This window comes from Triturus cristatus, chromosome 7 (genome assembly GCF_964204655.1).
Source record: "Triturus cristatus chromosome 7, aTriCri1.1, whole genome shotgun sequence".
Taxonomy (NCBI): Eukaryota; Metazoa; Chordata; class Amphibia; order Caudata; family Salamandridae; genus Triturus; species Triturus cristatus.
The window spans coordinates 999,113,847-999,137,602 of NC_140590.1; the positions used below are offsets into that span (position 1 = coordinate 999,113,847).

General features: G+C 45.5%; 2 protein-coding genes across 6 annotated transcripts in view; both read right to left on the minus strand.

Annotated features, from left to right (window-relative positions):
* The window catches only part of FNIP1 (folliculin interacting protein 1), a 343,332-nt gene that overhangs the window by 128,292 nt on the left and 191,284 nt on the right, over positions 1–23,756 (minus strand). For all 5 annotated transcript variants that reach the window (XM_085618038.1, XM_085618035.1, XM_085618039.1 and 2 more), the window contains one exon: positions 16,405–16,606. In XM_085618038.1, the coding sequence (XP_085474164.1) occupies positions 16,405–16,606 (202 nt within the window). The remainder of the gene's footprint in view (positions 1–16,404; positions 16,607–23,756) is intronic.
* Positions 1,159–15,513, minus strand: LOC146810982 (uncharacterized). Its single transcript, XM_085614467.1, has 2 exons — positions 15,032–15,513; positions 1,159–3,709 (listed from the first exon to the last, which is right to left on the minus strand). The coding sequence occupies exons 1-2, from the start codon at positions 15,476–15,478 to the stop codon at positions 3,107–3,109; spliced, it is 1,050 nt and encodes a 349-aa protein (XP_085470593.1). The 5' UTR covers positions 15,479–15,513; the 3' UTR covers positions 1,159–3,106.

Below are 23,756 nucleotides of genomic sequence, written 5' to 3' on the forward strand. Positions count from 1 at the left end.
GTTCATCCATATCGCATTGCCCTGCGACTGCGGATGTGGGAACCTGGCGGCAAAGCTTTGGCATTTTGCGTTTTCGCTTGTGGCGAAGAGGTCTATCTCTGGATGACCCCACTGCTGGAAGTACGGTTGGAGTACTGATGGGTGTAACTCCCACTCGTGCATCTGGTGGCTGTGTCTGCTGAGCAGATCCGCCATCTGGTTGTCCTTGCCCGGGAGGTGCTCTGCCATGAGGAACATGTTCCTCTGAATGGCCCACTTCCACATGCTCTGAGCCAGAGGAGACAACTGTGGAGAGTGTGTTCCTCCCTGCTTCTGTATGTAGTACATGGCAGTCATGTTGTCAGTCCGGATCAACACGACTTTGTTGCACAGATGTATTTTGAATGCCTTCATGGCCAGGAAGATTGCCATCAGTTCCAGAAGGTTGATGTGCATCTTCTTCTGTTGTGTTGTCCATAGTCCCTGCACTGTGTAGTGGAGTACATGAGCTCCCCATCCCTGGAGATACGCGTCCGCTGTCAGTACTATTTGTGGAACAGGCTCTTGGAACGGTCGGCCCTTGCAAAGGTTTTGAGGATTCCACCAATGCAGAGAGTTGTATGCCCGACCGCTCACCAACACTAGGTCTTTTAACTGTCCTTGAGCCTGATTCCACTGACGTGCTAAGCACTCCTGAAGCGGGCGCATATGTAATCTCGCGTGTGGGACTATGAAAATGCAGGAGGCCATCATGCCTATCAACTGCATGAACACTCGCGCTGGAAGTGAGTGTTGGGGTTTGAACCTGGAGATCAGCATTTGCATGCTGTTGATCCTCACTAAATTTGGCTGAGCTGTGGCTGCCAGAGTGTCTATAGTCGCACCTAGGTACTGTTGTACGTGTGTGGGCTGGAGATGGGATTTTGGGTAATTTAGTGAGAACCCCAGACTGTGAAGGAGGTGAATGGTGCGGGACATGTGGCTGGCACATTGCTGGGCTGACTTCGCTTGAACGAGCCAGTCGTCCAGGTAAGGGTAGACGTGTATGTGCTGCCTCCGTAGATGTGCCGCCACAGTAGCTAGGCACTTTGTAAACACCCTTGGTGCCGTTGTCACGCTGAAGGGAAGGACTCTGAATTGGTAGTGCTGTCCTTGAACAGTGAACCTGAGGTATTTTTTGTGTGATGGGTGAATGGGTATGTGGAAATACGCATCCTTGAGGTCCAGTGTGGCTAGAAAGTCTCCCTGCTTGAGCAGCGGGAGGACTTGCTGGAGAGTGAGCATGTGAAAATGCTCGGAAAGAATGTATCTGTTTAGGGGTCTCAGGTCTAATATAGGTCTGAGTGACCCGTCCTTCTTCGGTATTAAAAAGTACAGGGAGTACACCCCCGTACCTTGCTCGTGGACGGGTACGACCTCTATTGCGCCTTTTAGAAGCATGCTTTGCACCTCCTGCTGTAAGAGCGTTAAGTGCTCTGAGGACATAGGACGGTTTCTTGGAGGAATTGTGGGTGGAGTGGAGGTTAGCTCTAGACAGTAACCGTATTTGACAATATCTTTGACCCACCTGTCCGTGGTGATGGAGTTCCACGTGGACAGGAACCTTTGTAGCCTTCCCCCGACAGGTGTTATGTGGTCGGGAGGAAGGGAGAGGGCGTCACTGCTTGTTCTTGGGGGAGGACCTGGTGTTGCCGTAGCCGCGTCCTCTTCCCTTTGTACTGGAGCCACGATATCCACCCCGGGTGTTTTTATCGTAGGTGGTTTGTGTATTGCCCTTGTTGTATGTCTGCTGTGACCCCTGTCCTCTACCTGCTCCTCTATTTCCGGGGCGACGAAAGGAGCTGCTCCGAAAGGACTGAGTCTGGAGAGCCCCCATGGACTTTGCGGTGTCCGTGTCCTTTTTTATTTTCTCAAGGGTGGTGTCAACCTCCGGTCCGAATAAATAGTCGGGGTTGACAGGCTGGTTGAGTATATTATTTTGCACCTCCGGTTTGAATCCGGAGATTCGCAACCAGGCATGTCGTCGCAGCATGACGCTTGTGTTAATGGCCCTGGCAGCCGTGTCTGCGGCATCTAGTGCACACTTGATGGAAGCATTTGTGAGTAGCTGTCCCTCTCTGATAAGAATTTCTGCACCTTCTTTGTACTGGTCAGGGAGATGTTGGAGTAGTTGTTCCAATGTGTCATAGTGCGCTCTATCGTAGCGAGCGAGGAGCGCTTGAGTGTTGGCTATGCGCCATATGTTGGCAGCCTGTGCGGCAACTCGCTTGCCGGAGGTCTCTAGCACCTTGGACTCTTTGTCCGGGGGAGGAGCGTCACCTGTCGTTTGCGAGTGTGCCCTCTTGCGAGCATTCGCCACGACAATGGAGTCTAGTGGTAATTGGCCTCTGATGTAAGTAGGGTCCCCAGGCGCCGATCTGTATTTCTTATCGATCCTGGGGTTTATCACTCGTGCCCTGGTGGGTTCTTTGAAGATGTCCTTGGCTGGTTTGAGGACCCCTTTCAACATGGGCAGAGTTTTTACATGTCTTTCTGAGGATGCAAAGGTGTCCATAAGAAAGTCGTCCTCGATGGTGTCAGAGTGAAGCTGCACTCCATGATTATTTGCGGCACGTTCGATAAGAGCGTTGAACGCTGCAGTGTCCTCTGTGGGAGATGTTTTCGCCCCATAGAGTTGTGGGTCCTGTGCATCTAGAGGTGCACCTGGATCTACAGGGTCGCCCCAAGTTTGATCAGGGTCCTGTTGGTAATCAGAGTCTATGTCTCCGTGGTAGGGGACTTGGTCATCCATGTAATCCCCCAACACATCCGTGTCGGAGTGTGTGGGAGTATGATTGTGGATCCTGGTAGGGCGAGTGGTAAGATTCGCTTAGGAGAGGTTCTGAGTCCACAGGCAGCTTCCTTTTTAGCGGGATCCGGAAAGGGTCCAAAGGTGGCTCCGAAGTTATCCTCCGTTCGTGGATAACCATCCTGCCGGTGATGGCGTCGATGACATGTGACGGAGACGCCTCAGGAGGTGTAGTTGTGGTGTGGGCGACCCGTGTCCTGAGTTGGAATATTTTTGGGATCGTGGACGGAGGCAGGCCAAAAGTGATGTTGGCTGGCACCGAAGAGGCTGCTGGAGCTTTTATTGGGCCGGAGCCCGACGTGTCCTGGAGGACCGTTTTGGTTTTGCTGCTTTGTGCTGCACCAGGTCGGACTTGGAGCGTCTTTGAGGCTTTCGTGCCGACCAGGTCTGTCGAGGCGGTCGTCGACTTTTTCGGCGCCGGCGGGTCATCGAGTCGAGGGGCGGGAATGGCCGTCGACGTCTTCGATGCATGAGGCTTCGGTGTTGCCGTGGAAGCGATGTGAGACGCGATGTGACCTTTGGTGTCGGAGTCGATGGCGACGACGCCGGGAACCGATCAGGTTTGCTGGCACCGAAGGCCTTTTTCCGTATGCCGACTCCGACGTCGGCCGCTTCAAGTTCGGCACCGAAGTCTGGCTTGGTGCGCTCGGTGCCGACGCGCTTCGCTGGCGTCGAAGGTGTGGAAGGCCTCGATCCAACCAGCGCCACTTTTGGTTTCGGTTTCGATTGAACCAGTGCAGCTTTCGGTTTCGGTTTGGAAGAAGGGAAACCAGCCGGTTTAGGTAATAATGGCTGCCGCTGAACGTCCGAGGCCGGGCCCGAGGGCGGGGCCGAAGAACTGCGGGATAGGTCTCGGGTAAGGCCCGAAGGCGATCCCTCGACCTGTGGAAATGTGGATTTTCCTGATCAGTTATGTCCCCTATCTTGGACCCCAACGGTTCTATATGCATGTTACAAGTACATGTATGTTCCCTCCAGTTCCAGTTTCTAAGACGCAAACATATGTGTGTCTACCGTCGACATGTTCTCTGTCAGATCCGCCATCACAGGGCTGGATATTCGATTCCTAAGTATGAAAGGCCACCGACTTTATATGGCTAAGTTACTTCATTTTTTCAGTTCAGGCAAGTAGGCCCGATTCTGTCCTCAAGCCTTTCCCTGCTCTCTGTCTCTGACAGCTTCAGCTTGAGCTCGCATCTGTATCCATGAACTTTGTCCTACTCCCTGTGCAGCTAACGGTGCCTGCCTCGGCCAGTTTTCGCCTGTCTGCCAAGAAGTTGTATTTCACCTTCGAATTATCTATTTTGCTCTCCAGCCGATGCATTCCTGTCCAGTGATTTAGGTAAACATTTCCTTTAGCTCACAAGCAAAGGACTCAGCCTTTCCGTCCTCCTGCAAGTGATTCATAGCCCTGTTGCCATGGAAAGTTTTCTATCCCTCGCATCTCATATAGACACTTAGACGCTTGTACACGTACACAGTCAGTATAGAATAGATTCTGTCCGAGAGTCTCTTCCTTGTGGATAACATAGTTCTTTAAACATAGGATGTTAGATATGATTTGGGATTAGGTTGACTTGACCCCCAGACTTCTCGTCTCCACATGTAGAGCTAAATGTCAAGTCCCCTTCACCCCCTGGTTGCACGTCAATTACACGTCATGCTGCCGCGCGCGCATCTATGCCAAGTATTATCTTATAGATCCACCTATGTCTGATAATTCTAACCAATCATGTTTCTTTTATTCCTTATTACGCCTAGTTTCGATTATGTCACTGTTTTGTCACTTTTCTTATCAAATGTTACGCCTTCTACATTCGTTTCATTGTAATGTACTTATTATAAAAATACATGTCTGTTAATAAATTATTGTACTTCACTTCCTGAACCCTCGTGGTGACGGAACCTGAAGGCCGCGACTCGAGTCGGCCATTTTGAATGGAATAAAGCCCATTAGAAAACCTCTTATACCACGGATTCTGCCTCTTGTTATTTTGAGCTATTTACTTTATTTTAAGATTCCGTATGAAATTCAGTCCGGTATTTTTATTTACCACATAATGGCGCCCGAACAGGGACACTTTCTCATCTCACGCGCCGGCGGTGCGTTGCAGGCCCGGTCTCCTGCCACAGCTGGACGGACCATAAACGCGTACCAGCAGGATTTCCTGTAAGCTCCCTCCGGTCAAGCGGGGGCGACTGAGGCTGCGATCAACCCAGACGAGGCGGTGAGAAGTGCGAAGTATCCCGACCAGAGCCTAGCTGAGAGAGCAAGATCCGAGGTATACAGAGGCCCACCAGGTTTTCCGAAATCCCGACGTCCAGAGGGTCCGATGTCCGCAGTTATCGAGTCCTGTCCATTCTCTGAGGCCTTCCGTTTCAAGGAGCTACTCGGTGAGTACCATCGCCGGGGAGGCGTGTTGACGCGCACATAGGTTGTGCCGGTCAAGACGGATTTGGGTACACAAATCCGGTCTGCACTGTTTAGCAGTGTATATGTACTGTTTAGCAGTATATCAAGTATTCCGAAGTATTCAGTTATTGTCAAGAATTCAGCGTGGTGATTAGTTAGGCAGACTGTCATCATTGTCGATCATTGTTATAATGTTTAATGTTTAATGTTTAAAGTATTCAGAAATGTCTTGCATATTGTGGTATGAATGACTGTTCATTGTTCACTGTTCATTTATGGTGTTTTTCGTATTAAGAAAATTCAAGAGTAAGTATCAGATCAGTTGTCAATATGCCGCTCTTCTCGAAGTTAAGACAGATTACTACCAGAAAAGGGGTGCTTGAAGAAGCAGTTCCTATTCCTCCTAGGGACACCCCAGGGCATTTTATGTACCATAAACATGGCTTAGATGCCATATTGTTTCTTGATCTATGGGTAGATTATACCAAAGGATTACCGGAAAGTCAAAGGTGGCCCATAGCGGGAACCTGGGATGCAGAGTGCATCATGAAAGTGGAGGAAGAGTTATGGAAAAGAAAGGTCAGACAGTCACAGAAAGACGCTGTTGAGTTATGGCGTAAAGAATCTCATAGACGAACAGAAAAAGCACGTAGACAAGAAGAGAGGAGTAAAGAAAGTTCAAATAAAGTTCAAGAAAATCTATTAATTGAGGAAGGTATCCGAGTGAAATCAGAACAAGTGAATAGACAAAGAAATGCTCTTATGAATGGTATGTATCCCCTTCTAGCCGAAGGACTACCTAAGGCTGTTACAGAGATGCCAAAAGACTTGCCACCCCCATTATTTCCAATTAAGGTACATCCAAAGGGGCATCCCAGAACCGCAGAAGATGTTTTTCTTTCCTCATATCTAGACGATGCAGCTCCCGAGTATGCTAACGCCACACCACATAGACCGTCTGGCGGAGGGGTTCAACGTCAGGATCAGGTATCTGTCCCCGTGCAACAGCAAGTCCCGATACAAGCTTCGGCAAGCACATCTGTTTCCGCATCTGTCTCCGCAGTCGATCCTATAGGGGTATCGACACCCATAGTTGCTGTGTCACGTTCAACGAATCCATTCACACCCGACGCCCCAGATGGGGCCACGGGAGGTGCTAGCAGTACCTTTACACCACCCAGAATAAATAAACTTGTTTTTCAAGAGTCAGCGCATTCACGTACACCTAAATTCGTAAGTGAACGTACGCTTAAGGAACTCCTTGTAAATTGTAGATATGACCCAGTGGTTGGTAAAGAGGACGAAATGGTCCTGGCATCATTACGTATCAGACGAGCCGCAGAGTATTTAGCAAGGTTACCAGGGATGACTACGCATCTAGATAACATATATCATTTTGTTCAAACAGGACGAGATCCAGGATGTATTAACAGAGCTATGGAATTCCAGAAAGTAGAGATACAGGGGGAACTGTTACGTTTCCTCATAAACTGTGTAATCAGAAATCAAGATCGTCCGGGGGTAGACCCGAATGCAATGCTTATTCTTACAAGATGGAGTCAGAATATATCAGAAGGGAGACACGATAAGCAAAATTGTATAATAGCCATGTGCCGAAAAATACGTAAAGAAATAGAGCGTATTCATGAAGAGAGATTGGGAACAGACGAGTTTGAGCAAGATGAAGTGTCCGAATCAGGGAATTCCGCAAGACAGTCAGAGACCATAGCCTATGTAGGCAGAGGAAGATACTGTGAAAATACTAGATGTTTTTCTGATCCCATACACTCTGTATGCCCAAATAATAGCAGAACGTATCCGACGCCTGTAATAAATCTGAAATCTCCTGAACATTCGTTTCAAGCCGCAGATAAAATACTACGAGAACGAAGAGGTTACCACCTCCTCGATTCCATGGATGAGCAAGAATTAGCCAGATCAGCCGTTCACTGGACTGACAGTCCTGAAAAATACGGTGATGAGACCGTAGCACACACGTTTTTTAACCTCAGTACAGATGAACAACGTTTAGCTGGAATATATATGATTCAGCAACTCCTCATTTTATATAAGAGCCAACATGCTGACCCTGGTCCTTTACCTGATATATTAACGGAACTACTCACGAACAGATGGAGAGGTTCTAGTAACAAGCTAATTAAAGAGATATTAGTGTCACGTAAGCAGTATGTCCTTTTTGTAAGTCCGGATTCTCTCTCGCTGCCCCACAGAGAAAGAGCGCCGTACTATATGGATAGACAAAATCCCCTACGAGAAGTGCACCCAATAAAAGGCGAAGACAATGAGTTTCACCGTGTATTTGTTTACACACCCATATCAAAAATGGAATTATTAGAAATGAAAAAAGTAGTACCTAGTCATGACAAAGACCCAGCGGGTTTCCACCGAGAAATTAAAGACATGTTACTGATGGGAGAGTACACCTTTCCTGATATTATGACGATATTAAAGGTGCTTTTGCCTGCTGGCATATATGAAAAACTGAAAGAAAAAGAGTGGGAAGTGGGAGACCAAAAGATAGACTGGACAGCATTAGCAGAGGAAGAAAGGGGCCGAGCTGCAGGTTCAGGGCTCGGGGATAAAGTTAAACTATTACCAGGTTTACTAGTACAGGTACTACCACGTTTATTAACTACAAAAAAGGAAGATTGGGGTGCAATCACAGCCTGTAAACAAAAGCAAGATGAAGACACAAGCGATTATTATGCTCGATTTGAAAAATGTTTTGGTATAAATAGTGGTATAAAAGCAAGTAGTGACTCATATCCACATTTATTTGTGACAAAATTAGTGGAAAATGCATTGCCTCCAGTGAAGAATAGAATATTGAAATTCGAGAGTACCTGGCAAAGTAACACTCCGTCGCAAATGCTACAAATGTTACAGTATCATCACAATAGAATTAGGGATGAACAAGAACACGAGCATAGACGCATGAAGGATACAAAAATGAAAATGCTAGTTTCTCAGACAGTACCAGCAGATGGTCACAAAAAGGGTGTGACACATTCTGGTGATTCTGCAGTTCCTGTAAAAGGAACCTGCAATTACTGTAAACAACTAGGCCATTATGTACATGATTGTCCAGTCCTGAAACGTAATATAGCTACAGGTATTGCAAAGGAGAGACCACGATTAGTTAGACAAGATCAGAATGAACAAGGAGCTATGCAGCATGGACAGTCCATGCCAGTTCAGCAACAGTCCATGCCAGCCTCACAGCAACCCATACAGTTTGTGCCAGCTGCACCACCGTTGCCTGCTACTGCCACACAAACCACAACACGACAAATGTATCAGACTGCACAGTATGAATACCCTGAGTATCAGCGTTACGCATGAACCAGCCTAGAGAGGGAAGTTGACTTACCGCTTATCGAGATTCCTGTAGATCAAGAAGGACCTTATGTACATAGTGAATTATTAGGTCAAGATAGAAAATTCTTACTCGATACAGGGGCAAGTCGAACAACCATAAAACGTAGTGAAGTTCCAGGGGCACCCCTCTCAGGCTCTCAAAATGTTTCCCTTGGTTTTTCGGGAAAACCTATTGTTAATGAAGTATCACAGCCTCTACCACTTACGATAGGACCTTTGACACGAACTACAGATTTATTGCTTACTAAATCATGCCCAGAAAATCTGTTAGGAATTAAGACTCTGAAAGCACTAGGAGCCATAATATGTTGTTCTCCGGAAGGAGTAAGGTTGTTTTTACGTGATTTTAAAGGTCACTATGTGTCCAGAGACATGGATCCCCGACTACAGACTTTACCAGTACATCTATGGGCACAAGGCCCTACGGATGTTGGCTGCATGAACATTACACCCTATCGAGTTACATTGAAAGCAGGAGTGGTACTACCACGAATGCGACAATACAAGTTACCGCATGATGCTGTAGTGGCTTTGTTGAAAATCATTGATGAGCTGATTGCCCAGGGAGTAGTTGTAGAAACAGACTCCAATGTATGTAATTCACCGATAATTCCGATTCTTAAACGAACTGATCCTACTGCTCCGCCAGTATACCGATTGGTTATTGATTTGCGTGAACTAAACAAGTGTATTGTACCACAATTCCCTGTGGTCCCTGATATATCATCATTGTTGACAGCAATTGATTCCGAAGCAACATTCTTTACTGTAATTGATCTCAAGAATGCCTTTTTCAGCGTCCCAATAGATCCGGAAAGCCAATACTTGTTCGGATTCAGTTTAAATGGGCGCAGTTTTAAATTCTCACGCGCTCCCCAAGGATTCACAGAAAGCCCCAGCATCTACAGCCAAGCATTGAAACGAGAACTTGACAGTATCCACATGCCAGTCAATACTGCACTGCTTCAATATGTCGATGATCTGCTGATCACCGCGAGAAGCGAGTCAGAATGTGAAAAAGCTTCTCTGACAGTTTTACATTTCCTAGCCGACAAGGGGCACAAGGTGTCCCCTTCTAAGCTGCAATTCTGTGTTCAGCGAGTTATTTATCTTGGTCACTCGCTGTCCAAGGAGGGAAGGCAGCTTACACCAGATCGCATCCAGTTAATTGCTAACATGTCAATACCCCGGACACAAAAGGAGGTGCGAGCTTTCATAGGCCTCACTTCATATTGTAGGCAGTGGATCCCTCAGTACGCATTTCTAGCAAAACCACTCATTCAGTTAACCACACAGGAGGCAGCCACATCGACTGTTCTCCCTTGGACTCAGGAACATACACAAGCTTTTGAAAGCCTAAAGGAAGCTTTATGTCAAGCACCTGTTTTAGCAACACCATGTTATAGCAAACCTTTTACACTCTTTGTTACAGAACGCGAAGGTACTGCCTTGTCAGTACTCACTCAGGATCAAGCAGGATCATGCAAGCCATGTGCTTATTTTTCCAGTACATTAGATCCCGTAGCTCAGGCTTTGCCTGCATGCCTGAAATCAGTGGCAGCGACAGCTTTAGCAATCAGACAAAGCGATGCCATAGTATTAGGACACCCATTGACAGTTCAAGTACCACATGCAGTAGAGGTTCTTGTGAACCGAACACAAACACAACACTTGACCATAGCAAGACTTACCGGTTATGAACTGACATTGTTTCAACCACACATAGAGATCCGACGGTGTAATACATTGAATCCTGCTACACTATTACCTGTAATTGGAACAGACCCACTAGCTCATGATTGTGTTGAAATCATTGAAATAAAGACGAAACCTAGACAAGACTTGACAGACGTTCCATTGTTAGATCCAGACCTGACGTTGTATGTAGACGGATCATGCATGAGAGCAAGTACAGGAGATTTAGTGGCCGCGTATGCAGTCACAACAGACACTGAAGTTATTGAGACACATTGTATAGATACTCTGTCAGCCCAAGCAGCAGAACTTATTGCTCTAACGCAAGCCTGTATTCAAGCCACAAATAAGAAAGTTAATGTATACACTGACTCACGTTATGCATTCGGAGTTGTACACGACTTCGGCGTGCTGTGGCGAGAGAGAGGTTATCTAACGTCCCATGGTGCCCACATTCAGCACGGGCCCCTCATTCATGCTTTGTTAGACGCAATACATCTACCCACTGCTATATCGATTATGAAATGTAAAGCACACACGAAGGTTACTGATACCATTTCTCAAGGCAATGATTTAGCTGACAGAACAGCTAAACAGACTGCTCAGAATCGCACATTAGACATGACAAAGCCAATAGTTCAGACACCAACACAGTGTATGACAATTAAGGATCCCACACTTGACGTAATTGACATACAGACACATGCCACAGCAGAAGAAATAAAGAAGTGGACTGAACTAGGAGGGATCCAGACAGATCAAGGATGGATGACGAAGGAGAAATCTGTATGGTTTCTCCCTGATTCCATGGTTCAAGCCATTATAGCTACAGTTCACAGTCCAGCACATTTAGGAGAGAAGGCTATGCTAGACAGCATTCAGCACATTTGGTTCAACAAACATTTACGAGCAGCAGCTAAACAAAAAGTTCGTACCTGTATGATATGTTGTCAGTTTAATCCAGGAAAGAGTGTTCCCGTAGAGCAGGGTGGATTTCAGCCTCCTGACCATCCTTTTGAAATCCTCCAGATGGATTATATTCAGATGGAACGTTGTCGAGGATTCAAATATGTCCTCGTAGTTGTCTGCGCTCTCTCCCGTTGGACAGAGGCGTATCCCGTATCAGATTACACTGCCCCGACTACTGCCAAGCAGCTAGTTCGAGAATTCTTCCCACGGTACGGTTTACCACGTGTTGTATATTCAGATAACGGTCAGCCTTTCTCATCCGAATTAATGAAACATGTCTCACTCTTGTTGGGATATCAGTGGAAATTCCACTGTGTCCGACATCCCGAGGCAGCAGGTCTCGTAGAAAGACATAACCAGACACTGAAAATCAGACTGTCCAAAATATGTAGAGAGAAAGGTGTCGACTGGATAGTAGCATTACCAGTTGCACTCTTTTACATGAGAATGGTAGCACACTCTAGAACAGGGCTATCCCCGTATGAGGTGATCTTTGGTAGACCACCGAATATGTGGGGGACGCCTATACCACGCAAAATAACTGACATTGACTGTAACATGCTGACAGATTACTTGGCTTCCTTGATGTCTGCACTACAATCTTCTCGTTCACAGGTAGCTGCAGCCTTTCCCGACAACACTGAGGCGAAACCCCATGACGTTGTTCCGGGTAATCTTGTCTTTGTGAGAAATTTCGACAGGAAAAGTCAACTGGAGCCCAGGTGGAAAGCACCCAAGTTGGTCCTGTTGACCACAAGAACAGCCGTGAAGATCGAGGGACGCAAAGGGTGGATTCATTCAAGTCACGTCAAAAAATTTCATGGACTACCTTCAGATATAGACACTGTGCCCTGCACTCCCTCACAGACTGATTCAAAACTTCCTTTTGTTGAACAGAATGACTCTCAGTGCTATAAATTAAAGCTTAGGCCCAAACAGTCGAGCAATTTGATTGTTTAAGTCCTCTCCAAGGTGAAGCGGTTGAATTGTCTCCGACATGTATCCCTTGGACCTGAGTAGAGAAAATACCCGAGAAATGTTGAAACGACAGGCGTATTGTAAATCACTGCGTAGCTACTGTATGAGGACATTATTAATTTTGTTTGTATTGAGTATTTTAGTAATTATTACGAGTGTGATTTTGCACATATATCATCCTATCTCTAGACATGTTTATAATGTTGCTGCAGAACATTCTTTTAGTGACCTACCCCCACATGAGTTGTCCTATAGACTTGCGCTGCGCAATAACACCTTCATTAGTATGTTACATCATTCCCATCAGACTAGTAATGCGACCAATTGTTGGGTGTGTGGCCGACTTCCTCCCTATCAGAATAACAAAGGAGTTCTGCCTTTCTTTCCACATCCATTCACACACAATGGCTCCTGTGGAGCATGGTTTAGTTTATTAAATTCCATAGACCCAGACACAGCAGTTTATCAACAACATTGGATATGGGGAAATCTGAATCTAGTTTTATTCAAAGTCTGTCACCCTAATAAGGAGGGTCACCCCAGTAGAACAGGAACTGATTTAGAAAATGAAGTGTATAAATTAGGTAATTTTACGCCTAATCTTATGATTCTGAATGTCAAATCCGAAGTTGAACTAATTCTGCCCACTATGTCAGTATTTCCAGTTAAGGGTGAATTATGTGTAAGAAAAGTTGGTTCCATACATATGGGCCATAGCCAATGCGTTACTACAGTAGAATATAGTGATCAAGGTAAATCTTCATTTAGAGCTTCTCGCCATTCTTACTTCATATGTGGTCAGACGGCATATATGCGTCTGCCTCTAGATTGGGATGGTACCTGTTACATAGCATTCCTTTTGCCACCTGTTTTCCTAGCTCCCCCTGATTATTATCGAAATGTTCATTTAGTACACAATAGAGAGCAAAGAGATCTCCCAGTTGTCGATTATACTGAGACAGCATGGGACAAGTATGTAGATTTCAATAAAGGTATCTTTCCCTATATAGGTACAATATCAAATAGTAAGCTGATACGCAGACTCACCAAGACTCTTGAAGCTGTAGTAAACGAGACTATAGCCGCCCTAGGCAATCTGACAGAGGAACAATCAGTGATGAGAATTGTTGTTCTCCAGAATCGTCTTGTCCTTGACGTCATCCTGGCCGATAGGGGCGGAGCTTGCAGGGTCATCGGATCCAGCTGCTGCATATTCATACCAGAAAATTCGCCATCTGTATATAAAGCTATAACACACCTTCATAAGATTGTAAGCCAGATACACGAAAATCCAGGCACTTGGACGTGGTCCGGGTGGTTTTGGAGTGTGATATCAGCCTGGGGATGGAGAGTTTTATCCTTCCTAGGTATTGGCCTTCTTATGCTCTTCAGTTGTTGTTTATGCCTGCAAGGTGGACCAGCGATTTGTGGTCTGTGTGCCACATCATGCATTCCACATCACAGGTCCCGTTCAGAATGCCGGAAGGAAGAAGAAATGATGCTCCATGAGCAAATCAATGGAATGATGAAGATTGATGTCTCGTGAAGGGCAAGAAGGGGACAAGGAGGGAATGTGGAAATGTGGATTTTCCTGATCAGTTATGTCCCCTATCTTGGACCCCAACGGTTCTATATGCATGTTACAAGTACATGTATGTTCCCTCCAGTTCCAGTTTCTAAGACGCAAACATATGTGTGTCTACCGTCGACATGTTCTCTGTCAGATCCGCCATCACAGGGCTGGATATTCGATTCCTAAGTATGAAAGGCCACCGACTTTATATGGCTAAGTTACTTCATTTTTTCAGTTCAGGCAAGTAGGCCCGATTCTGTCCTCAAGCCTTTCCCTGCTCTCTGTCTCTGACAGCTTCAGCTTGAGCTCGCATCTGTATCCATGAACTTTGTCCTACTCCCTGTGCAGCTAACGGTGCCTGCCTCGGCCAGTTTTCGCCTGTCTGCCAAGAAGTTGTATTTCACCTTCGAATTATCTATTTTGCTCTCCAGCCGATGCATTCCTGTCCAGTGATTTAGGTAAACATTTCCTTTAGCTCACAAGCAAAGGACTCAGCCTTTCCGTCCTCCTGCAAGTGATTCATAGCCCTGTTGCCATGGAAAGTTTTCTATCCCTCGCATCTCATATAGACACTTAGACGCTTGTACACGTACACAGTCAGTATAGAATAGATTCTGTCCGAGAGTCTCTTCCTTGTGGATAACATAGTTCTTTAAACATAGGATGTTAGATATGATTTGGGATTAGGTTGACTTGACCCCCAGACTTCTCGTCTCCACATGTAGAGCTAAATGTCAAGTCCCCTTCACCCCCTGGTTGCACGTCAATTACACGTCATGCTGCCGCGCGCGCATCTATGCCAAGTATTATCTTATAGATCCACCTATGTCTGATAATTCTAACCAATCATGTTTCTTTTATTCCTTATTACGCCTAGTTTCGATTATGTCACTGTTTTGTCACTTTTCTTATCAAATGTTACGCCTTCTACATTCGTTTCATTGTAATGTACTTATTATAAAAATACATGTCTGTTAATAAATTATTGTACTTCACTTCCTGAACCCTCGTGGTGACGGAACCTGAAGGCCGCGACTCGAGTCGGCCATTTTGAATGGAATAAAGCCCATTAGAAAACCTCTTATACCACGGATTCTGCCTCTTGTTATTTTGAGCTATTTACTTTATTTTAAGATTCCGTATGAAATTCAGTCCGGTATTTTTATTTACCACAGACCGGAGCCATAGACTGTGGCACTGGGCTCTCTTCAGTCTGAACGGGTAGGCCTTGCTCGTCATTGGAGCTACTCTCTTCGGCCCCTAAGGCCTCATCGTAGTCTCCTACCTCGGTGTCGTCTTCATCTCTGCGAAAGAGTGATTCGTCGACGTCGTTCGATCCGGAGTCATGTTCGGAAACGGGACTGGAGGGTAGGATCTCCAATTCTTCGACATCTTCGGTCTCGGCGTTGAAGATGTCTGCCGGGGCCGGTGCCGCGTGCTGCGCTTCGAGTCTTGCCGCTCGTCGATTCCGTAGAGTCTTCTTGGAACGGAACCGGGCACAGGCCATGCATGTCGATTCGTCGTGATCCGGCGAAAGGCATTTGTTGCACACCGGATGGACGTCGATGTGGGGATATTTCGCATTGCATACCGGACATCTTTTGAACGGTGTCCTCGATTCCATCGTCTATGTCGTCGACGGGCAGGTAAGAAGCGAAAAGTCGGTGCTGAGAGTTGTTAAACTAACAAAGGAGTATCGAAACCGATCGAGAAAAACAGTACCGACGCGAACTAAAGGCCTTTTGGCCTCGATAAAGTTTTTCCTAACTTGAGCTAAGATAGCACATCCGAACCCAATGGCGGAAAAAAACAATCTGAGGATGGAGGGGATGCCCATGCGCACTGTAGTCCAGGGGAGGAGTCACCTATCCCAGGATACCTCGAAGACTCTTCCAGGACAACAACGTGCAAACATCCGGACCCAACACTAGGCGGCGATCTATGCACAGATATGAATTCAGCAGCCCACATGCCTCGAACACTATATTACTGTAGCTCAATGACTTTGTAGGCGAGGTTTCAGATGAACATTACGCCAGGCCTTCATCACATTATAAACTTTCCTACAGTTATCAATTACAGCTTATTCCATCCTATCCTCCACCATATATTGTTTCTTTAATTAAGAATAGTAGTAGCAAGTGCTTTTCTTAGGCTTCTCAGTTTTTTGACTCAATGTTTATTTTGTCACGTCACACATAGGTAGGTCCTTTTTTGTTTTATGAAAGTCTAGTCTCCAAATTACCTTAATTAATGCTCTCTATCTTCCAAATAGTCTTTGATTCTTCCAAATATCTGAATAGCTGTATCTCTACTTTTTATCCTTTTCACATGTTCCGTCTTATCTTTCTATTCTTTTGAATCAATTAAGTAGCACCTTCTTTTCCAAATTTCTTCTATAGGCCTTTCTTATTGGGGGGGGGAAGGGTTGAGTGTAACAGTTTCCAACTCCTAGTGTCTCTACTTTATGCAGCATATTCCAGTGACCACAACCGAGAAGAACAGAGTACAGAATAAAACCAATACATTTAGTAATGTTAATAAGATTACCTGTTCTATTGCGCTTTTCAATTTATTCATGTGTCCTTCAAAGAGAGGGAAATGTGAGAAAAAGAATTCATAAAATGTGTTTTCTTCCCTTTCATCCTGCGATAGCGTGAAGATGACTCCAATTGCAATCTTTTTTTTCCTCACAATTCCCGAGGTAGAACCTCCACTTTCATCTGACATGTTAAAGCTTTCTTCTACAGACCTACAAAAAGTTGGGACGGGAGAGTTAGTGGAGTCATGTTGTACTTTTACTGTAGTCTTTTTATGTGTGTTTATAAAACAAATGTATTGGAAAAACAAATTCACAAAATGAAGCTCCAGAACAATTTATAAATAGCCCAGTGGCTGCTAAACAAATGTATAATAACACCCACTGCAGAACAAAGTTGCATATTTTACGTAGATGGATGCTGGAGAATTTCTCAGAAAAAGAGGATTCATTCATACTTGCATCATGCATGGGAGCAGATATTCGGGATATGGATGGGCATAAGCAGTGACGCTAGATTTTTCAGCATATACTTGCGCGTCTGTAGGTGACGTTGTGTGACTCAGTGTCAACTTCGCTCCACCCCGAAAGGGACGACTGAAGCCACATATAGGTTCCAACGCCAGCATGCTGATATCAGTTTCTTGTTGGAAACTGTCGCTGAGCTCAAAACTTAATCAGTCGTTCCAGTGTACTGATCTTGTCTTTGGTTTCTTTTTAGAGGGAAAAGAATCCATTCCACAGAACGGGGACGAGGAAGGGAGGTGAGGAATTTGCAGTATCAGCCAGAAATAGGGTTACCAAAGGTAAATAAGATGCTCGCTTGAGGGATAGATTTAACAGAATACACACCCTCCCATCCCAGGAGTCGGTCAGTGGAATGACACAGAGCAAAAAGAAGTCCTGTGGAGCAGACAGCCAAAATGCCCTCCCCATGGGATCTGGTTGTGAAGGCAGTAGTGCTTTATGAACATGTATACTGATGCCAATGTTGCAGCCTGACAAATATCCAGGACAGGCACTCCATGTGTTAATGCAGTGGTAGGTAGCAGCACTGGCCCTGGTGAAATAGGCCCTCGCCTTTCTGGAAGCTGTTGCTTGGCCATCACATAGCAGCTCTTAATGCAGAGAATTATCCACCTGGACAAAATCCTATTCTGCTCAGCATTGCCTTGGCCTTCTTTAACCCCATAGAATACAACAAAGCGCAAAGGTCTTCTGTACGACACATGTAAAAAATGAGCACTCTTTGGGATCCAAGCGATGAAGTCTCTTCTGACCGACATGAAAGGCAGCCACCACTTTCAATAGAAAGGCCACTCTAGTTCTCAACACTAGTTGTCCTGGCAAGAAGGTTGTGTAGGATGGCTGGATATATTGCTAATTGCAATACAATATGGCAGTGTTACTGTTCGTAGAAGTCCTGAATCAGCCTCCCATTGACAGCAGGAAGGCTTTCAATGCCAAGACTACTGCCTTCAACTCCAGGACGATTATGTGGAGGTGGGTCTCCGCTGAAGACCAGAGCCCTCTAATCTCCACCTCCTCAGACGACATTCACAGCCCAGTACTGATGCATACGTGACCACAGTCGACTCTGATTGGATTAGGGACAGCAATCTGCAGCTGGGCCAATTGCAGTCGAGCAGCCACCACTCCAGATCTTTTGTGGTCTCCTCCGAAACCTGGATGGAATACGACAAGTTACCCTGATGCTGGGCCCGTTGACACTTTAGATCCCACTGCAGAGATCGGATGTGCCTTCTGGCATGGTCGATGAGCATGATGCAGGAGGAGAGAAGGCAAGAATCCTTAGAGCTATCATCAATGAAACCATGGGCTGAGGATAAAGCTTCAGGATAACAGCCTGAATGTCCTAGGCTTGTTGATCCAAAGGGAAGCCCTAAAAATGCACTGAATCAAGAATGGTGCAGATGAAGGGAAGCATCTGTGAAGGAGAACCCCCAGAGGTGTAAGGTTGTTTGCTGTGGTCTGGAGATGGTGCATGACTGACAGTAGCGAGCCCGCCTTTGGCAGTCAGTCAGTCATCAAGGAAGTGGAAGATTGGAAACCCCAAACTTCGAAAATGGGCTGCAATCACCTTTGTGAACACCCGAAGGGCACCAGTGAGGCCAACTGACAATGCTTGTGGCACACCTTGAACCACAGTTAAGACTCTGCAGGACATAGAAATGGAAACGGATATCCTGCTGGTCCAATGCCACCATCCCGTTTTTTGGATTGCGGGCAAATAGTCCTTGTCCTTCCACAGGAACTAACTGAGGGGGGTGGGGGTTGAAGGTCTAGAATGGGATGGAGGCCTCTGCCCTTCTTCGACACAAGAAGTATCAAGCGTAGCATCCAGACCCGAACTCCGAAGCGATGATCCTATCGATGGATTTTTTTAAAAAGAACATGTATTTCCTGCAGCAAAATGAATAAATGGTCCTCAGAAATCCGTTCTGATGAGGGTGGAAGATGTGGGAGACGGAAAGGAATGGGAGGCATAACCTCATTGGACTACCTGTGTAACTCATCTGCCGGATGTTACTGCCTGCTACCCAGTGGGGAATATTACTGCTTCTGAATGCAACAGGGCGGTCGTGTGCCACTCAGGGTAAATTAAAGTCAATTGACCGTTCTGATGAGGGTGGAAGATGTGGGGGACGGAAAGGAATGGGAGGCATAACCTCATTGGACTACCTGTGTAACTCATCTGCCAGATGTTACTGCCTGCTACCCAGTGGGGAATATTACTGCTTCTGAATGCAACAGGGTGGTCGTGTGCCACTCAGGGTAAATTAAAGTCAATTGAAGGCTGATGATGAAAGAGTGGGGTACTGGGCGGGCCACTGTTCTTGCGGTTCTGGACGTTGCCTGCTGGATTACTTACCATGCCCCCCAAAGAACTGGGGAGGTGGGCCTTGATGCTGCCTGTAGGCAAAACTGCTAGTGGTGCTTAAAAGCGGCCAAAATTATTTGGGATATTGCCTTGGGGATGTGGAGAGACAGAGCGAGCATGCATTGGCTCTACTCTCTTAAAAATGTTCCATGGGAGAGTAGACCTTCTAGCCCAAAAACTGTGACCCGTCTAATGGCAAGTCCATCAGCAATGTTTGACAGTTGTCCAAGAAAGCCATGGATTTCATCCATGTGAGCCTCTGGAGCACTGCACTAGTTGCGACTGCTCAGCCTAAGCAGTCAGTCATGTCCAGGCCTAACTGTATGACCTATTTGATTGCTTCCTGCCCATCTTGAATGGTCTGTGCCAAACTGGCACAGAGGTCATCTAAGACTGCTGGTGAAATTTCTGGGAACATAATGCACGAGTATCTATCGAGCATGTAGCTTGCACTTACCAATTTGAGGGCAGAGGAAAACATCCCCTCATTCCAAATGTCTTCATTTATTTCCAACTCTCTCTGGGGTTTTAATGCGAAAAGAATTAGGGTTAACTTTGCCAGTGGAGGTATTTACTACCAGACTCTCAGGATAGAATGCTGTGCTAGAAAAGCAGTGTCACCCAGAGTTGATTTGTGGTGACTTAAGCCTGTCCGAGTGTGGACAGGAGCAAAGGTTTGGCCCAAGTGCCTATGAGGGTGTTGGTCAGGGCCTCATCGAATGACAGTAGTGGAAGTGGTTCAGAGAAGGATGGACCCACCAACGATAAATCAACTGGAGGCCACTCCTGATCTAGAGGGTGCCAGTAAGATGCCAAAGATTCAGAGAGGAGCATAGCCTCCTTGAAAATCTCAACCAGCTGTGATGTTGCCAATGCTTGAGTAGACTAGCTTGGGAGCGCCTTCTTGCCCTGAGTGGAATTGTGCCTGTGAAAATTAAGTGGCAGCATGTCCAGCAACCTACTAACTTTTCCCTACTGATGACGGATGAATCCACAAAAACACGTGTCTAGGGATACACTACTAAAAATATGGCATTAGCCAATTTTCATTTCGAAATTTGTACTGAGCGAAAAACAATGCACTACATCGACCAAGATGCTCTGAGGTAATGACGCTGAGACATGGTGGCAGTGTACTTCTATCCCCTTTCACCGTTTTAAAAGGTTCCCTTGAACCGCTTGAGCTGACGAGCTTGGGAGCGCCTGCTTGCCCTGAGTGGAATTGTGCCTGTGAAAATTAAATGGCAGCATGTCCAGCAACCTACTAACTTTTCCCTACTGATGACAGAGGAATCTAGAAACACGTGTCTAGGTATAAGCTACTAACAATATGGTATTGGCCAATTTTCATTTCGAAATTTGTACTGAGTGAAAAACAATGCACCACATCAACTGAGATGCCTAGAGGTAATGAGGCTGAGACGTGATGGCAGTGTGCTCCTAACCCCTTTCACCGTCAACGATAAATCAACTGAAGGCCACTCCAGATCTAGAGGGTGCCAGTAAGATGCCAAAGATTCAGAGAGAAGCATAGCCTCCTTGAAAATCTCAACCAGTTGTGATGTTGCCAACAGACCCAGGAATTCAGGGTGAATCGGGATCAGTTGCGGAATCTATTCCTCAATCAGGGACTGGAAACAGAACCATGGGGCACCTTAACATCCCTGCGACTTCTCAGGTGGACCATGACAAGGCCGGGGTGATGCCTGTTTGAACTTCTGGTGTCTTTTCATTGACTTTCCCAAAGACTTCGACCTTGACGATATTCTGCCGCTGACTGGCCTGGAGGCGTGGACTCGGTCCTAGATCAGAGGTCTTCAATCTGTGGGGCGCGACCCCCAGGGGGGCCTTGGAGTCATGGAAAGGGGGGTCGCACATTTCCAGGCCTCACTTCTGCCTGGAATCCAAAATGTGCTTTTTCTTTCGGAAAAAGAGAACCGTCTGGGAGCTTCATTCTGATCGGTAAAATGCTTCTGCTGAAGTTAATTGCTGAAGTTAATGGAGTCTCTTGTGCTGTGAAAAAAAGAGTCCAGGTAGACAGGTAAAACAATCCTTCACACCAGGGTGCCTGCTTGGCTAAATGAAATGCAAATGCAGCTATGAGTTAATCTGCAAATGTAAAGGGTGCTTGGGAGCGGTAATCACTCCATGCCTGTGATTGCAAAGATTTGGGTTATTTTCAGTGGCAGTAGGAAGAGTTAATACCTGGGCTGTGAAGTTGTGCTTTTAATTGTAACTGTATTTATGCAGTACCTAGTACCCCTGAGGAGGGTTGAAGGGACAGTTATGCAAAAAAACAAATTGCATTACTTATGTACTGGTATTACTAAAATCTACATTTTGGAAGCTCCATTTTATCCTAAAATATTATTTAAAAAATGACTTACGCATTCCCAGTGCTTTCTGTCGCAGGCTGTAACCTCGTAACACAAAAAATTACACAGATCACTATTCACCACTGCACCAACCAAATGTAAATCTATGGCTCTCTGGTTACAGACACAGACCTCTGCAGTGCATTAACTAATAGAGGTTTCATGTTGTACAACAGTGCATTTTCCACTGAGTAACATCTTTTTGAAATGTATTGTTCATTTAAGTTATCCATTATTTTATATGTAGCTACCTAATTCTGAAAGTTCTAAAAACGTACAAAATATTTTGGGGCTTATTTGTGAGGCGCTTGAGCCGCTGGAGCATCACTTTATGAAGCTCCTGCAGCGCAAGTGTCTCAATTATATATATATATATGAGGCGACGCACAGTCACAAAACATGGCTTTGCATGGCCTCATAGATATGGAGAAAGACAAAGCAATGCAAGTCGCTGCGTTGCCTCACGCTGTCTCAGGTAGGTGCTTCATGGGCATTGTGGTGGGAGTTTCCATGCAACGCCAATGGATTTTGACACTGCCCAAGATTTACAAAACCATGTAAACCTGGGGCAACGCCAAAACCTTAATCCTCCACACAGCAGGCATAGCAGGGAGAAATGTTTTCATTTCTCCTCATTACTTCCACTTTCCATGTGTGTTGCATTCTGCAACACGCCTAGAAAGAGGAAAACCTCTCTCTGGATTCTTTTTGTGCAGGAAGGTGCCCTTTTCTGCACAAAAACAATCCTGCCTATGTTGGCGCAAGGCAGCAATTTGTGCGCCAACGCAGGAGGAAAGGACAGGAATGTACCATATTTCATAAATAAGGTGCATTCCTGCCCTTACACATTGGCATAGAGCAGCGCAGCAAGAAAACTTTGTTTTTAGCCACACCTTTGACCACGCCCCCACGACCACTGACCTTTGCTAAACACTGTTTAATATAATTTTCCCTCTATAAAAACGATTTGCTGTGGGAATTGGGGGCGTTTATGGCTGTCGATCGTTGTCAATGATGAGTATCAAGTTCTAGAAATTTTTGTCAGGAGGGGGTCTTTACGCCAAAAAGATTTGGAGAGGGCAGTTTAAACATTAAAAAGTTTGAAGACCTCTGTCCTAGATTTTGAGCAGGAATGGCCTTTATATGACTTCTGATGGTGCTCACTAATGTAGAGCTTAGTTTTGTAGTGTTGGATTGCCATGAGGTGCACAGGAGCACACGGCTCACATAACTAGGAGTTGTGATTCGACCCCAAACACCTGAGGCACCTCATGTGGGATCCGGTCACTGACATCTGTCTGCCAAAGTCTCTACAATGTTTAAATCCTTTAGTTTTAGGAGGGCTCATATCAGATTGCACACTGGAAAGAAAGTTTTGAAAAACGTATGTCAGATGACAAGAAAAAGCAGGAGTTAACCGCGGAACCATGTACGGAAGAGAAAAAAGACAGGAGCTGATGTCAGCATTCTGGGGTGGCACCTATAAGAGGCTACTACCTGGGTGAAGTCAACACAAGGGCTATGTAGAAAAAATCTTCCAGATCCAGCCTGGTGCCTAGGGATATTCTAAAGGTCAGGAATCTGAACTTAGAAGAATTAGAAACATGAGCTACAAATAGAAAATCACTATGTTAAAACATTTAAATTTCATTTAACAATTATCACAGACCTGAGAAAATGCCTATTAAATCTACATGGCTTTATCTTTCGGGCGCTTGCCATAACTTTTGCCGCCAAAAAGCTACCAAAGGCAAAAATAAAACACCATTAGACTGAAAGAAAACAGAAGATTTAAAAAGACAGAATTGTCAAGTAATTTTCAACAGTGACAAACAAACTTAATAAATGCCTCTTTAAAATATCAGGAATGCATGAAGAATTGTTGAAACAGTTGGACAAATTTACAAGGGGAAATATTGCAAGTGAATGCCTAACCAGTGGATATTAGAATATAGCAATCCAAAAAAGAGAGAGTGAATGGTTACTATAAACATTGTTATCACCTTATAGATAATTTTTAACTTTCAGACAAGACTTAAATAAGATAAAGACTCTCACTGAGTATTTCAGCAGCTTCTCGAACAGC